This window comes from Taudactylus pleione, unplaced genomic scaffold (genome assembly GCF_031769625.1).
Source record: "Taudactylus pleione unplaced genomic scaffold, aTauple2 ptg000256l, whole genome shotgun sequence".
Lineage (NCBI taxonomy): Eukaryota > Metazoa > Chordata > Amphibia > Anura > Myobatrachidae > Taudactylus > Taudactylus pleione.
This window is the reverse complement of record NW_028284658.1, coordinates 9,256,961-9,275,091: the sequence shown is the minus strand read 5'-3', so window position 1 is coordinate 9,275,091 and position 18,131 is coordinate 9,256,961. Positions and strand designations below refer to the sequence as shown.

The window sequence follows — 18,131 nt, the reverse complement described above, 5'->3', positions numbered from 1 at the left end:
GTTAGTTGTGATGAACAAAAAATATCTGATATAATTTCAAGGAAGTGTTTCATCAGCTTCTGTGATATACCTGGACTCTGCCTCATCTGTTGTGGTAAAACAATATAAATAACTTGTATGTGTAGTGAAGTGTGGTGTTATATTTAATCTGTTAAATACTTAGTTAAGGTCACCTCTCCTGTTTTTTTTTTCATCTAATGTCTCTTAATATTTATTTTTTTATCACTATTTACAAAGTGTACATCATATTACACTTTGTAAATAGTGTAATATGATTTACACTTATAGTACAATAGTACACAAGCACTCGGTTGAACCACTTACCTGGCAGCCAGATGGGCTTTCACTGACATTGTCACATCCCATGCGACATGATTCAGTATGATTTCAAATCCCGACTGCGGCATCCCGGCAGCAGTGAAAATCCTGATTGTCGAAAGGTAAGTACTCACTAACCTACTCTACCCCCTAAAACTCCCTTAGGGGTGCGTAACCCTAATCTCCCCCTAAATGCCTAACCCTAATCCCCCTTCTAAGTGCCTAAACCTAACCCCCCCTTCCCCGCCGCCTAAACCTAAGGGCCTGATTCAGAGCCAGACGCTATTTGCGAACGGTTATTCAGAAAAAGGGGCCGGCTATTTAAATTGAGCGCTCGCTCTTTGCGGTCTGTTGACGCCTCTATGTCTGAGCGAGCGAACGAAACATGCGCTCGCTATTTTGTAAAGACGCCCCCTGGCCGCTCGCATCATATGTCATCTCCGCTATTAGATTAATCGAGTACATCGAAAGGCGTCTGAACTGCTCGCAGTGCTTGTGGTTGGATTTTCCTACCGCAATCATGCGAACAGTTCAGGCTAAGAGACAACCAAGTGACGTGGCCGATGACGCTGCTTTGTTAATTATGCACACCCTTAAAACACCCGTTTGGCCGTTTGGCACGCCTGCGTTCGGATCTCCACTCCCCGTTTTCAAGCACCTTCCCCTGTTACCACCCACAAACGCCTCATCCTGTCACTCAAATTAGCAGGCACTCGCTATTTTGCGAGCGCACAATTTCCGACCGCAATGACTGGTTGGCGCATGCGCATTACGACCCATACGCATGCGCAGATGTGCAAACATCGCTCGGAGCAAACGAGCGGCCACTTACGAGCGGCTCTGAATCAGGCCCTAAGTCCCTCGGGGGGTGCCTAACCCTAACCTCCCCCCAGGGGTACCTAACCATAAACCACCCCCGTTCCCCTAGCCTACACCTAACCTTCCAGGGGGTGCCTAACTTTAAGTTCCCCCGAGAACCCTAAACCTAACCCTCCCCCCCCACGGCTGTCCGCGCCGGCTTACCTTCTATCGGTAAGCCGGTTGTCGGGCTCCCGGCGTAGGGAAAATGACAGGCGTCGGGATTTCGACACCTGTCATTTAACCCTTGCCGGGATAATACAGTTGGGAAGCCGGCGGTCGGGATTCCGTCATTCGGCTTTCCGACTGTTTCCCCATGCGACCATGACCCCCTCCTACGTCCCATGGTATTTTAAAACAGTATCAGCTCTGCACATGCGCAGAGCTATTTCCTCCCTGTCTGCAATGTCCCGGTCTCTGACCACTGACATCACATGCCGATTTTATGCCCCACAATGCCATGCAATCGATATTCATGTGCCGATTTACAAAAGTGCATATTCTGGAGTACATGCCGATTTACAAAGAGGGGAACTTCAGTTCCCTTCAGAAGACCTATTAGGCTGATCTCTGCCAGTGCAGAAATAAACTACATCAGTCCCCTCTGATAAATGCTGTGCAGCACTCTGTGCATAGGGGAGAAGCTAATGTTACTGGGGGGATCTGTTGTTACAGGGGGAGGGTGGTAGGTTAATGCTACTGTGGAATCTATTGTCCTTGGGACAGCCAACATTTTGAATGGAAGGTAATGTAACAGTTGTGACACAGGAGGGGTAGGCAGTGGCATATCTATAATGAATGCAAGGTGTGTGGTGCACATGGGCCCCTGGGTCCTGAGGGGCCACACCGAACCCCCATTCATCAATTTAGTTTACTCACATACTTACCGAGAGTCCCTCATAGGTGCGGTGCAAAATACTGTGAAATGGCACAGCTGTCATTTTCCCGAAGATCTGCGCAAGTGCAGTACAGAAATCACAGAGAACATGGTACGATCACCATGTTCCCAGAGGCGCGCATATAGACTCTGGCACAATGCCAGAGTCTTCTCCAAACTGCGCCACTGAGAGAGGAAGGGACATTTTAACCTAACTGACAAACTATATTACACCAAGATATTCAGCAGTGCTTAAACCAAACTTCACTTTGCTTCAGTTGTCACTATATCTACCAGGGCATAACTAGGGTAGTGCGACCAGTGCCATGGCACAGGGCACCGCAGGACAAGGGGCGCTGTTTGGGCTGTCAAGTTTCTGTTTATCATTATTCTCACTTGTAGCTTCCTAGTATTTCATCCCCAGCATCTCCTGACCTCCCCTATCTCTTCCCTGGCCCTTCCCCATGAGACTATGACCCTTTTTTGGGTGCGTTATGTCCCTATTTGAAAAATGGGGGGGCACCAATGCTCTTTCTGGCACAGGGCACCAAAAGGTCTAGTTACAGCTCTGATAGCGGAATCGGCGGTTTAAATCCGGCAGCACCAGCCCGACGTGAAAGGAAATCCCGATAGTCCGAAAGGTAAGTATGTCCTAACCTAATCTACCCCCTAACCCAAACCTCCCTCCGTGTCTAACCCTAATCCCCCCTCAAAGTGCCCTAACCTAACCACCCCCTTTCCCCGCCATCTAAACCTAAGTTCCTTGGGGGGGTGCCTAACCCTAAGCTCTCCCCTCCCCGGGGGTGCCTAAACCTAACCTCCGGGGGGAGTGCCTAGCCCTAAGCCCCCCCCCCTGCGCGGCTGTCCGCACTCGGCGTAGGTTAATTAACCCTCGCCGGGATTCTGTAATGGAGATCATAACGCATACCCTGATAGCTACCTGTCCATTAAATGCAATAAAAATAACCCAAACTGAAATTAGTGAAGTTGGAGCAGCAATTCTAAGATCGGATGACCCGGGTTACCTGTTTACACTGCAGGGTTGCATTGGTCGTTCCTGTGTTAATCCCTGCAATAACCCTGGATTTAGCTGCAGTGTACTAGGGCTATCAGAGTGAGCTGCGACCCGGGTCGACATTGCAATGACCTGGATTATTTTTGTAGTCTGAAAGGGGTATAAATTGGCAGTGGCTAGGTATATCAGGGTGTGTAGATGCATCGTATCAGCGGGTAGAATTGCATCAGTGGGTAGTAGGTGTATACGTGGATATTCATCAGTGAGTAGACCGTAGATGTGCATCAGAGAGCACAGGGGTGTAAGTGGTCCGCCGCTGCCGCATAGAGGAGCAGGGACTGTCAGTGTCATCTTTCTCCGCTGCTCCCACTACATCACCAACAAAACACAAAGTAACTCACTATGACGTCACCGCAGCTACCGCCACGCCCCTCTCCACAGAACTCCTCCTCCAGTCTTTTAAAACGGCACATTGTGACGTCACCGATGGAGGCGGGGCGGAGGTTCGTGACGTTGTTATCAGCTGTTTGGAACCGTTCTGATGATTGAGCAGTGGGAGATGAGCCGGCAGCAGAGCCTGTCCTGTATACAGCACTGTGCATCTACCTCAACCTGGGCTTCTGTACAGCGGCTTGGAAACTGTATTTGTCTGTATACACTGACTGCTGCACGGTAAGGTAAATACACTATTGGAGTTCAGTTTATCGTCTAATGAGAGCAAGCACACAGTCCGGACATATTGGAGACGTTTACTTACAATATTCTATGTTTGTCTTCTGGTGTATGCATTCACACGGGGACTGGATGAAATGCAGTGGCAATTATTATTCTGCTCAGCAGTGCAGCGGTTAATGTGTGGCCTAGCCAGCAATGTCACAAGTTGTGGAGGTGGAATAATTCTGCCCTTGAGGTCACAGTATGCAGCTATCTGGGGATCATATGTTAGTATTAATCTGTATGTATAGATTATCTTATTATAAGGACATTCACCTATAAGAGACACCTGGCTGCTAGTGATCTTTACACAGCTGTACAGTGACAGATCTGCAAGTAATAAAATCACAGCCCCCCTATATTAATATCCCCGTTATTACAATTTCAACACGACTGTGACGTCACCAGGAGAGGGATCAGATGTTGTCATAGATGACAGTAGACAGAAAAGATGGGGGAGGTGGGGAGGAGAGGACATCTTTACACAGGTACCTTAAACCGTATTTATTGTGTGTCTATATAACTGCAGAGTAGAAAAACGTAACTAGTTATGTTTCTGTTTTATTTCCCTGTTACTATTTTCTATGCTTTGTTTCACCTTTCCCATAAGATGTGACCACTTTTGTTTATTTGCATTTGTTTCCCCTAGACTGCTCTATACCTGTCAGTCTGCTTGATGGGTGACCCTGTTTCCATAAGCCTTTGCTGTTGTGTAGCTGTGTCCTGTCCTCTTTCTTATCTCTGTAGTTCCTCCTCTTCCATCCTCCATCTGTACCTCTCCCTCCCCCTCTCTCTCCTCCTTCCTCGAGTGGGCTCAGCGGCCCCAGGGCTGTGTGGTCCTACTGAGCCCCCTCCCATCATTATGAGCCCCTGCCTGGGAAGGGGTTAGCAAGCTGTTATTGAGAGGTACTTATGAGACCCCTGTTATGACACACTGTCTCCCCTCCCTCCCTTCTTCCCGAGCTTGGTCTGTCAATATGCAAATCTATAATCCGGGTCTGATGAAAGCCCAGGATGCTTTATGCAGGGGGAGGAGTGTCATCTGCAAGAGAAATCTGCCTTAAATTTCAATCCTTCTATGGAAATCTGAATTACTGACAAGTGTCTTGTTTATGGATCACAGCCCAAGCCTAACTTACTCTTCACAAAATGTGGTATGTCTGCAAATCATACGACCCCTTGTAGTTATGTATTCTGACTACTTTTACCTGGTTTTATTTACATCCAGTCACTACCCTCTAGATTAGCTGGGGTGTACCACATCACTCCCAGTCTATTTTTATTAATCGCCTTTCATATAAATGATCAGCAACTACAGAATGAGACATTTAAGTATACATGACTAATATTAAGATAGTTTTACATTACAGTGCATATATTTGTTTAATATTCACTAATATATGTCTAAAGTTAAACATGTATTATTTCATAGTATGCTTTTACATTCTAAAGAGTACGAGGATAAGCATGTTGTGGGAGGGGCTGAATACAGCAATAGGAGGAGTTACAGGAAGCCATATAAGAAATGAGACATTTTATTAAGGAAGGCTATTCTGGGGCATTAGGAGGGAAGTGATTTTAAATAAAATAAATGTGTATATCTATACAGCACTATCTAATGTTGCTGGATGAAGATTAGTCACAGAATAGTTCATGTGGATTCACCCATGATTTTTTTTTCATATTAATGAATCCAGTGATGTGTGTCTAATTTGCATCTGACATTGAACTTCACACTGTCTGTCCCCTGTTGAACTGCCTGTGTGCAGAGGATAACCCACTCCTCTTCATAAACCTATTACCTTTCAACCCCATCTTCACTTGAGCAGTTACTGACATTTAAAACATAGACCCCAGAAATATGGTAAACACCCTCAGATAATGTAATACTATTATTATTTCATTATAGACATTTGCCCTAGTTTTATGTTGGAAGTGTGGGTCTCTTATCTTTTACAGCATGATAGGAATTGTAGTACAAAAACAGCTGGGAAAGAGATAAACAGGTTGCCCTTGTGTACATGTTACATACTTGTGATTTATGTATCTTATGACTATTGATATATTTGCGTGACACCTGATTACTAATAAAGGGGTTAATCAATGCATGTGCCTTGGTATGACAGATTGCTTCTTTTTGTGTTTAGACCCTACTGATTAAAACGCACATATCATGGTTCTCGAAAAATAAAAGCCCCTATACACCAGCCAACAGATTGCCTGATCCTGCAATCGGAGTGGAAATAGCGACCCGCCGGTCGGAAATGCTATCCAAAGTCCATCGATGTTCTCCGATCCATCGGAGGATCGCTGAAGCTATACCTTTTTGTATTTTAATTGTGATCGGCAAATCGATCATATCCAACATGTTGGATTTCACCGATCCTCCGACCCGGCATCTGGGGATCGCAGCATCGCGACAGTCCATTGCCTTTAGACGTTGGTCTAGGATTGCAGGTCCAACTTGGACCATTTATAAACGAATGGGTTCTGTTCTGTGAGTGCAAAGAAAGTGGTATGCCAGTTTGCATAGCGTATATTGCATGACTCTGTACTGTGCATGCTCCGAAAGCGAATGCACATATGCGCCTATGTAGACACACATGCATTTTGCATGTAAAGGCATGTTCAGACAAATGCAGCTCATGCAAACTAGCACTTAAGCATATATATGCCTGTTATGATGGATACATTTTGCGCCTATTGTAGGGCAGGTGTATGCATACACCGATGAAGGTGCATCTGTTGGTGATGCAGAGCCATTTACATCTCAAGATGTGCACGACTGGCTCTGCATATGGCCTGAAATATGCTATTTTTACATCCACTTTTCTTCAGAGTAGCTTACACCCACTTTGCTACCAACTCTGCATCAGTCCCAGTGTTGATATACACAATACAGAATGCATTGCTGTAGTTTTATACAATAAAGCCATCATTTATAGCAGTGGTTCCCAAACTTTACTTGAATCTTGGCACCCCTAGGCCAAAACTTTCTTATTGAGAAACTAGGCAAAAATGATTAAATTAAATGCGCTTACCTGTCATACTACGGTTCAGTTTTGTCCACATATTTTATCACAGGTAAAACCAGCACTGGTTTTGCCTTTTCATATTGGCCAAATAAATATTTTACTTGGTACTGGATCACAATCCCATGGCACCCCTGTAAGTGCCAGACTGGAACCACTGATCTATAATATATAATTACAGCAAATGTGAATTGAACAGCTATGTTTGCATTTAGTAATATGATGACAACACTACATTAAAAAAATAAAAATAAGCAACTAAACTAATAGTCAGTGGAGCAGTAAAGCTTCTGCTGTTTTCATAGCTGTCCAAAGAAGACAAGAGAAGTAATATATACCTCTTATTGACAATCGGCTTGTCAGTCATGCATATGCGTTCTAGAGAGATTACAGTATATATGGATCAGATATCTATTGTTAAAAATGTAGCTTTAGAATCAAAACAGGGTTCCTGTACTTGAAGTGAGTGGGTAGAATATTTTAAATGCTGTTAGAACATTCCTATTATGGCCTTGCCATTATGTCTGAATGAAGGAAGCCAGCCAGCTCCTATAACATATACATTATTACTGGAATGATACATACCAGTATGTTCCTCTCTCTTTGTCTTCTGTGTGTATAGTTCATAAGAGCACATTGTACTTTAATACTAAGGGGCTTATTCAGAGTTGCACCACTTTTTTATTTTTAGCTACTGCACGTGTCATCTTGACGCACATATCTATGAGTGATTCAGTGATGTGGGCATCTGTTGCTTCCAACTAAATGGGCATAACTAGTTGGCAACAGGGTGTTTGCACATAGGCAAAGTTGAGATAGGGCATGTCATGGGCACATAGATGGGCTTGCATGCATATCAGAGGTGAGCATATGGGGAGATCCATCTGATTTCAGACCAATCTCTTGCACCAAGGACAGGCTGGTGCAATTGAATGCTGATAGTGATGACAAATACTTTCACAGGCAGATGAGGTGCGGCACGGTGCATAGATGCGGCTAACTACAGGCGTAAATCTTCAGTTTTCTCCAATTATGCATCTGGGGCCGACTTGCGTGTGACTCTGAATCTAGCCCAATGACTGCAATACATAGAGCAGAATCCGAATTCTGTGTTGTGTCTGTATATTGTCCAATGAAGTACGGTTGCTATCGTCATTCCGGCTGGAAAATGGTTGTGGATGCCTGTGGTTGTCATTTGAAGCATGTTCTGTAATCTAGGTGGCTTTAGAATGGTCGCTGGACTGCACAAATAATTGCTATATATAACTAAATATATGTTTATAACTAGTCAGGAATGAGTCCAAATATTTCCCCTTAGAAGTCAAGCAAAGAGTTTGGGAGTATGGGTTGAGTCTCCAATATCCAAAATGCTTGGGACCAGGGGTATTTTGGATAACGGAATATTCCGTATTTTGGAATATTTGCATATCATAATGAAATATCTTGGGAACGGGACCCCAATATACACACAGAATGTATTTGTGTGTTATATACACCTTATACACACAGCCTGCAGGTAATTTTATATAATATTTTCAATAATTTTGTGGATCAAGCAAAGTTTTTGTACAGAAATGAAATTCATTTATGTTTCATATACACCTTATACACTCAGCCTGAAGGTAATTTTATACAATATTTTTAATAATTTGTGCCTTAAGGTGCCCACACACATAGCGATATTTTACACGATCTGGCCGATTCTGACGAATCGTGACGACAGATCGTGTAAAATATGGCCAAATCGTGAGGAAATCGTGAGTCCTAACTCACGATCACGATGCGATGCGCGTCCCCGCTGGTCGCACATCGCATTGTCAGATCTGCCGTGCAGTAGGGCAGATCTGACAATCTGGGGAAAAAAAAAAAAAAAGTTAAGAAGCACGATAGATCTTATGCTTTTTACTCCAAATCGTGTGTAGGAGCTGCCGGGGGAGAGTTCAGGGGAAATCGCACACATCGTGGGATCGTGTGCAGATCGGTATGTGTGTGGGCACCTTAAGACAAAGCTTATGTACATTGAACTATCAAAAATCAAAGGTTTCGTTATCTCAGTCATGCTAAAATAATTCCGTATTTCGGAATATTTGGATATGGGAGACTCAACCTGTATAATGGTGAAGCCCACATGTTTTAAAGCAGAACACCAGCAGTTTGTCCTTCCTGAAATCCCCTCCCTACCACCAACTGGTAGAATCACAGTGGTTCCCCCATACTCACCTCATTGCTTCAGATACATTACACAACAGCCTGAAGATAGGTTGTTAAACAGAGTTAGCAGATGCAACCATCCAGTTGGATGATGTTTGTAGACAAAAAAAATAAACATCTTCTTTATTGACCTATGACATCCTCTAATATTGCTCAAAGGCATGGCATGGCCTTTGGTAGTCACAACACTGCTGTCTCTCCTTGGCCAGAGGGCTGGAGTTTCAACTCTGTATCAGGTAGAACGTTAATACTGTACCCTGGAGCCTATTTTTAGAATCCCTTAGTCCACCTTGCTGACACTGTACAGCTGGGCGTCTGCTCAGTACATTATGTACTGGACCTAATCGTATTATTCCAATGTCTGCCTTCTTTATTTAAATGTGACCGACCTCCCAGCAGAATGCCAAGTAAGGGAGAGCTGAGTGCCTCCCTTCTCATTGGTAGTGTTTGAGTTCTGACTCCTTTAAAATAGCTTCCTATGAATGTTCCTTTCTGTCCAGTGAATTGTGCATTAAACAGTTAATATTTGTCTCCAAATTGGTGTAAGAATTCCAAGTAGACGCTTTTTATTGTGTCCTATCTGAAACAGTCACAGCATAAGGAGTGCAGGGAATTTGTCTCCTAGCTGCATTACCTGACATTACTCACATTTATCTCTCCTGTGTTTGCTGATGCAACGTTATCAAACCAGACCTGCATATTAGGTGTGTTATGTGTTTGTGCAGTGTAGAGGGGACTTGTCGCTAGTACAATGGGAGCTGGGCCATTATTGGTAAAACGCTGTCTACATTCACCAGGAGCAGTAATATCACTGAGGTACAGTGGAGTGGAGTGGGGTGGGGGTGGGGGGGGGGGGGGGGGGGGGGGGGGTGTGTGTGTGTGTGTGTGTGTGTGTGTGTGTGTGTGTGTGTGTGTGTGTGTGTGTGTGTGTGTGTGTGTCCGTCCGTCCGTCCGTCCAGCATTAATGGACCACACTGTTCTTTTTATGTTTCTAAATATGTTTGTAGGTAGATAATGTGTGGACTGGCTTTACAAGTGTGTTTATGGCAGCGATGTGCAATTGCTGCCTCATAGTGCTAGGGACCAGGTGTTCATTTCCAACCATGGCACCATCTGTGAGGAGTTTGTATGTTCTCCCTGTGTATTTATGTCTGGGTGGTTCAGTTTCCTTCCACATTCCAAAAACATACTTTGGAAAGTGCTGCATAATATTATGGCTTTATACAAATAAATAATAAATGTTACTAAAATACTAACCAAGCCTGCATACATCTGTATGGGACTTTAGATACATTATATGCGTTTTGAGATGATAAAAGTTTGGCGCGACAGATTCAAGGCGTATCAGTTTAAAGAGACAGGTCTGGATATTTGTGTCACTTCTGTAAGGTGAGCTCACCCTGTGAGCAGTACAAACAGTCCCAGCCTCCTGGGTCAAGTTAACACTGCACACTAAAATATGATTAACTCTTCACTGTCAGGTATACCTAAGGCCTATTTCCTATCCACAGAACAGAACTGCAACCATTTTACCAAAGGTCCAGATTAAATCTACACAAAACAAGGTTAATAATACTCTTGTGTGAGGAGATCTGGTGACTATTTTATTGGGAGCTTTCTGTGCCAGTCACAGCCCCAAATAGTAAGGAGATTAGTGAAGCCTGCTCTTTGCCCTAAATAAAACTACCAATGTCTGTATATTCCAAACAAAGGGAATTAGGTGACATTGTCTTGTTTATATGATCGTGCTGTGAATCTTTATGTACATAGGAATATACTGTATGTTTGTGCAAACAAAGGCTTTGTGCCTTATAAATATATTTGTACACATAACTTATGAAGCAAACCTATGGCTACACATTACTGGGTCACCACCAGATGGTTATGAGGATCAGAATGACTACCTTGTACCATTTAGACTGAATTAATGTACTGTAGATTTGTGTTACTAACTTATTCTGTTTTTATGACCTAGGTTCTGTTATATGAACATAAGTTTTTCTGCAGAAAAATCTTGGTTGCTCTGTTTCTTTTTTATTTTGCATTTACAAAAATGAGTGTGACCTGCTAAGCTAAATTGTATAACCATGGTAACTAATGACCAGACCATCATAACTGCTAGTTTTTGTATAGCACCAACATTATTCTGCAACACTGAACAATTAGAGGATATTATTCAGGTATCTCATCCCTGTCTTAATGTAGTCACAATCTAATTTCCCTACCACAGGCCAGTTTAGTCAGAAACAAATTAATCTACCTGTATATTCATGACTAAAATAGCTGTTCTGCTTTAACTTTTGAATTGAGAAATCCTCACATTGGAGCAATGGTAAATTAAGTATTGGGAAAAGAATTCATAGAGCAGTGCCACCTAGTGGTCATATAAATAAACACAAATTAAAATAATTTGTTCAGATTATTAAATCATGGATTAGGTTTTATATATAGCATATTAATGTGAACAGGTAATACAGGTTTAGGACACAAAGTTATATTTTCTTCTGTTACAGTCTATTGTCTCCTGTTGCAGGGCTATTTTATCCAAGCAATACAGAAGCCTGATGTTTACAAATCGTTCTGTGGGATTCTGCTGACCCCACCACACCACAAACACCCTGCTGTTTACAACCCTCCAACTTCTGCTCACAGAATCTCCAGCAAACTCCAGGGCTCACTTCAGCCATGTTCCAACGTTTAACCAGATTGTTCTTCAGTGAGGGACCAGCCACTGATCCCACAGAACCCAAAGCTTTTGTGTCAGAGGAAGAAGATGACGGCTGGTTGATTATTGATATCCCAAGTAAGTAATGAACCCCAGAAACGTTATTTCTAGTGCCTGATATCTCCTGTTAACATTCAAAGAGTCATTCTCCAGAGGTCTGCCTTAAATTTAGCTCTGCACGAAGCATGTGTCTGTTCTCAGTCACATGATATCTATCGTGCTATGGAAAAACTATTTATCAGTTTCCAGTCAGGCGATTAGCTACGGCTGTACTTGTCTTGCCCAGTGCCCTTTAGTTTGTCTCAGAAATGACAGAACACTGCAATATACAGTGCATCCGGAAAGTATTCACAACGCTTCACTTTTTCCTCATTTTGTTATGTTACAGCCTTATTCCAAAATGGAATAAATTAATTTTTGTCCTCAAAATTGTACACACAATACCCCATAATGACAACATGTAAACATTTTTTGCGATTCTTGCAAATGTAATAAAAAAAATAAGAAATCACACGTACATAAGTATTCACAACCTTTGCTCAATACTTTGTTGATGCACTTTTGGCAGCAATTACAGCCTCAAGTCTTTTTTGAATATGATGCCACAAGCTTGGCACACCTATCTTTGGGCAGTTTCGCCCATTCCTCTTTGCAGCACCTCTCAAGCTCCATCAGGTTGGATGGGAAGCATCGGTACACAGCCATTTTCAGATCTCTCCAGAGATGTTCAATTGGATTCAAGTCTGGGCTCTGCCTGGGCCACTCAAGGACATTCACAGAGTTGTCCTGAAGCCACTCCTTTGATATCTTGGCTGTGTGCTTAGGGTCGTTGTCCTGCTGAAAGATGAATAGTCGCCCCAGTTTGAGGTCAAGAGCGCTCTGGAAAAGGTTTTCATCCAGGATGTCTATGTACTTTGCTGCATTCATCTTTCCCTCTATCCTGACTAGTCTCCCAGTTCCTGCTGCTGAAAAACATCCCCACAGCATGATGCTGCCACCACCATGCTTCACTGTAGGGATGGTATTGGCCTGGTGATGAGCGGTGCCTAGTTTGCTGCAAACATAATGCCTGGCATTCACGCCAAAGAGTTCAATCTTTGTCTCATCAGACCAGAGAGGCCTTCAGGTGCATTTTGGCAAACTCCAGGTGGACTGCCATGTGCTTTTTACTAAGGAGTGGTTTCTGTCTGGCCGCTCTAATATACAGGCTTTATTGGTGGATTGCTGCAGAGATGGTTGTCCTTCTGGAAGGTTCTCCTCTCTTCACAGAAGAATGCTGTAGCTCTGACAGAGTGACCATCGGGTTCTTGGTCACCTCCCGGCCTAGGGCCCTTCTCCCCCAATCGCTCAGTTTAGACGGCCTGCCAACTCTAGGAAGAGTCCTGGTGGTTCCGAACTTCTTCCATTTACGGGTGATGGATACCACTGTGCTCATTAGGACCTTCAAAGAAGCAGATATTTTTCTGTACCCTTCCCCAGATTTGTGCCTCGAGACAATCCTGTCTTGGAGGTCTACAGACAATTCCTTGGACTTCATGCTTGGTTTGTGCTCTGACATGCACTGTCAAGTGTGGGACCTTATATAGACAGGTGTATGCCTTTCAAAATCCTGTCCAATCAACTGATTTTACCACAAGTGGACTCCAAGTAAGCTGTAGGAACATCTCAAGGATGATCAGTAGAAACAGGATGCACCTGAACTCAATTTTGAGCTTCATGGCAAAGGCCGTGAATACTTGTATACATGTGGTTTCGCAGTGGTTTTCTTTTTTCTTTTTTTTTTTTAATATTAAATTTGCAAAAAAACTCCAAAAAAAACTTTACACGATGTCACGTTGGTATTGTGTGTAGAATTTTTTTGAGGACAAAAATTTATTCCATTTTAGAATTAGGCTGTAACATAACAAAATGTGGAAAAAGTAAAGCGTTGTGAATACTTTCCGGATGCACAGTACACTTGTATTCATTACCTGTTGCTTATTGCATTTTAATGCTGAAATTAAGATGATTAATGTAATTGATCCTCTCTTCAGTTCTTGTTTTTTTATATTGTACACTGTAAGTTGATAAATAACCGGTTTGTGATTCAAGTGATACTCCCCTCATTTGGTGAGATCAGAATTTGGCTTAAGGGAATGTAGGATGCACCCAGCAGTTAGGAGATCTTATTGGCAGACTGTGCCTACCAAATAAAACAAATTTCTCCAGCAGTAATAGTACAGCATTCATTTATTTTAAAAACAACTTTGCACAAATTTGCGATTCCAAAGAAATTCTGTGCTTCTGCTGAAGTGGGTCCAGGGGTTGGACCCTTCACTCAATTTTGCTATGGCGCCTGACAGTGACAATACTATATACAATATAAAGTGTGCCTATCTCACAGTGAAGGTGATCATATGTGGACTGGGCTAATATTCTGGAGAAGCTAGTCTATGGTAACCCTTGAAACTGCTGTGATGGTAGCAGATCATTTAGAAGCCGCATGTATTAAATATTTAAGGATAAAGGATCATTGCCGAAATAAGGGGCATCCCACACCAATATGCTAGTATAGTAGAAAACAAATCTATTTTCATGAAACACAAATGTTCCTAGTACTAATGTGGGGTATAAGTAAAATGGTATGAACATGTGTTGGTAGAAAACAGTAGTGATATTACAGTGAAAATTCCATAACACCTTCTTTTGATGGTGTCTAAATCCAATATAACTAATCCTGATATCTGAAGAAATGTTTGATGGTTACTCTTTGCTGGTGCTGTAAGCGTGGGTAAGTCTCACAACATAAAATGGCTCCATTGTAATAGTCTTCTGTTTCTTCACTTCTACAAAATTCCAAGTTTTGCTCCTCAAACTAGTGACACAGTGCAGGTGTCGGATAGGGTAATAACATAATACAGTGCCTCTTGCTTTAACCCGTAACATCGCCACTCCTCATCCCCTCTTTTTCTTAAACCAGGTATAGACCATAGACGCATAGGTTAATTTGCTGTAATACAGGCTTAGGGACGTGATTCAGAGATGTATGCTATTACGTTATTTTCGCAGTTGAGTGATTATCGGTCAACTGCGTATGCATCACAGTAGCACTGCGCACGCGCCAAGGCACCTTTGCGATGCCGCTTGCATTGAGGATTACATCGCAAAGTGATTGACAGCCATGGAAGGGGAGGTAATGGGGAGTGGTGGCAAAAAAAGCAGACTTGTCCTTTTTGGAGTGTGACGTAGCCTGCATCTGCGACCCCCATAAGTGGTTCCAAAGTCTCACTCCAGACGGATAATCTACGTGGCAATAGGGTTACACATATGGAATGATCGGCGGCTGCGTATTTGTACGCACTTGCTTGGACCTGCGAAGCCTCTGGTGGGCATCTCCATTCATTTCCAGTATTAGCATCATTTCTCACAGCAGATGAGTGCGAGGTCACAGGTGCGAATGCATGAGCGAGTTCACATCTGACTCGCCAAGTCAAGACTACTTTTAATGATAAAACACTTATTCTCTCCTTTTTCCTCAAACCAACATGAGGTAGCTAGTATAAGTGAAGATTTTTCATGATGTTGAAACAATGCAATGTAAGATCATATTACTGTTTTTTTTTTTAATTCATTTTTTTTGGTCAATGTTTATATTTTTTGCATTCTCACCAAAAAAACAAACATTGAGTACAGAAATAAAAAAGGGTGAGGGTGCAAAAGCAAAGCAGGGGGTAGGTGACAAGTCACTAAATATTCATACCCTAGGACAACAGTATACAGTGTAAATATGAATGCAAGCCAAAGTAGACACAAAGATGGGAGGATGCTAAGAGAAAATGTGCACATAGGTTATAACATTTCAGATGTGGGGGACTCCTTCAAGTTAAACAAAGGAGAGGGGGAGTTCACATCCAAGTTCCTAGAAGAAGCCCTCAGTTACGTATAGGTGCCATGGATTCCATTTCACGGGGGGAGAGGAGGTGGGCCATAGAGTAAGGAGCCTCTCAAATCTCCATCTCATAATAGAAGTGGGTTTTGGCAATAACTTTATTAAAAGGTGTGGGGGGGGGGGGGACTTCCAGTCCTGAGCAATGGTGGCTCTGACGAATATGAGAATATGGTAGCGATCAGACTTGGGAACTGTAAGGGGGTTACCAGTGCAGCAAGAGAAGGGAAGACCATATTACTCTTATTAAATAGATGTCATCACATTATTTCATTATATAACTGGTTTCAGGAACAATAATTGGGATGTGCACTCATCCTGACATTCACTATATTGGTTTTCAAAGAGCCTTCACTGTAATATTACTATTGTGTTTTACGCACGCATGTTCACACTATTCTTCCTACTACAATACTATACAATTCACACGTTGTGTTAGGTGCACCTGCATGAATTTAATATTGGTGCAGTTTTGTGGGAAACACTATTAACCTAAAAAAAATTTAATTGTAAGGATAAACGCCTAAATGATTTCTATACAATTTTTTTTTAAAACTAATAACTTCCCAATGGTTTCTCCCATCCCTCACCCTTCCTCCTTAACACTGTATGTGTGTGTGACCCTCCATCTTTCTTTCTCCCATGGCATGTTCCCTACCTTCCTAACTTGGCCATATCAGATAGCTACATCTTAACCTCAAGCGGGGAAGATGTGGCAGAAGGCCAAGCGGACAACGTTGCCTCCAGCCCGCTGCCACACTCCCTGGGTGAGCGGATTGGTTGGTCCATTCCCCCCCACCCGCCCCACTCGATGGACGAGAGCTGGTTCGTTACCCCTCCCCCCTGTTTCACTGCAGAGGGTCCCGGCCACAGTGCAGTGGGAAGCAGTCCGCTGGAAGACCTTCTAATAGAGCATCCCAGCATGTCGGTGTATGTCACCAGTGGCAGCATTGTCGTGGAGCGAGACGATAGTGACATAACCAGAAACCGGTAAGTGCATTGGTAAACAAATCTTACAACATGTCTGGAAAAAATGTATGGTGTTTTGGAGCATTCTATAAAACTCAAAGAAGTGTAGGTAAACTGTGTTTAAAAGGAGTACAAATTACCAGCGTAGTGTATAAAAATCCCAGTTACCACCTTCACACTCCATATTTCTTAAAGAAAAAAATACTTGCAGTTAATTTTGAGACATTTCAAAGACTGTTTCCCTCCAGCTTTCCAGAATTCACTCCTAAACTGGAATGTACATGAAAATGCAGGAAATTTATAACTAGGAGGGAAGATTATAGAATTGATTTAGAAATTTATACAGGTAGTTCACGCCCGAAAACAAGACACTGATTTGTAGACATGGGATTGTGAAGTGACAGGTATAATAAGTATTATGAGTATGTTAGAAGGATTACTAGAAAGGAATTCTAATTTATGACCACCTTATTCGCAGATCACCATCCAAAACCAGAGTGGAGCGCCGCACACCACATCATGCCACCTCAGTCTCTGCCAAAGCTGCTATCTTGGAAAAAGTGGGCCAGGTCTCGAGGATCACACGTGCCAGAGCACTGGTGGATAGGCGCAAGCTAGGACGTAAAAATCTGCAAAGGCAGAATCTAGCACGGGAGTTCCAAGGTCGCAACGCAGTGAGGCATCGCACCTATATGTGCCAACCAAGGCAGCGCCAGTGCAACCACTGAACTTCTTTTAGCTGTTTACAAGAACATGGGCATTATCACTAACCAGAAATCTCCTGTCCTGCCTCATGGTTTGGCAATACTGTCTCCTGCCTCTTTTATACAACCTCCCCTGAACGTAAGACCGATATCGGTCCTTCACCCTTGTTTTTATGTAATAAACATGGCCCACTGCATGGGAATGCTGTAAGTATACAGATTTTATGGCAACTATAGTAAGGGGAAATGAAACCTAACTAAGAAGGTAATCCAACCCTTGTGATGCAACAGAATTGATTTCCTCAAGTTCTCATTTATTATTTTAAAACCCAACATTAATATTACCCCATCCTAATGCTTTCATGTAACTCTACAAAATGAATCATTTTATTTGTATGCACTATTCTCCAATAGTAATTGGCTTTGTTACTCTTTATTCCCAAGTGGAACCAAAGAAAGCTCCCTGAACACAAAATGGTCATTTTTTGTGGATATTATTTACAAAATTGCAATCCTTAAATTGTAATGGCCAAATGATTTACATGTTGCAATAAGCAAGGGTAATTGTGAATCTGTAAAATCCCATTACAAGGTTATAGTAGTTTTTTACAGATACACATTTAAATCCTGTTCCAAGGGAATTGTACCAGAATGCCTTGTGTAGTCTGTCATTCAGCTGTTGTGCACAGCGGTCATCAGAATAACCAGGATATCTGAGCGCACGGGTTACCTCTGGGGTGAGGTCTGTTCTGATAAGCGCTGTGCCCATCAGAAGAGTACACA

At 42.7% G+C, this 18,131-nt stretch overlaps 1 protein-coding gene across 3 annotated transcripts; it reads left to right on the top strand.

Annotated features, from left to right (window-relative positions):
- The first annotated feature begins 3,581 nt into the window (after positions 1–3,581).
- On the top strand, positions 3,582–17,823 carry TP53INP2 (tumor protein p53 inducible nuclear protein 2). Of its 3 annotated transcripts, none has more exons than XM_088480638.1 (4): positions 3,582–3,740; positions 11,559–11,828; positions 16,356–16,665; positions 17,123–17,823. In XM_088480638.1, exons 2-4 carry the CDS (start codon positions 11,711–11,713, stop codon positions 17,370–17,372), a joined length of 678 nt encoding a protein of 225 aa, XP_088336764.1. In that variant the 5' UTR covers positions 3,582–3,740; positions 11,559–11,710; the 3' UTR covers positions 17,373–17,823. The 3 variants fall into 3 exon arrangements, with proteins under 3 accessions (XP_088336764.1, XP_088336763.1, XP_088336765.1); XM_088480637.1 differs by having other exon boundaries at positions 3,582–3,745; XM_088480639.1 differs by lacking the exon at positions 3,582–3,740 and adding an exon at positions 4,558–4,688.
- The last annotated feature ends 308 nt before the right edge of the window (positions 17,824–18,131 follow it).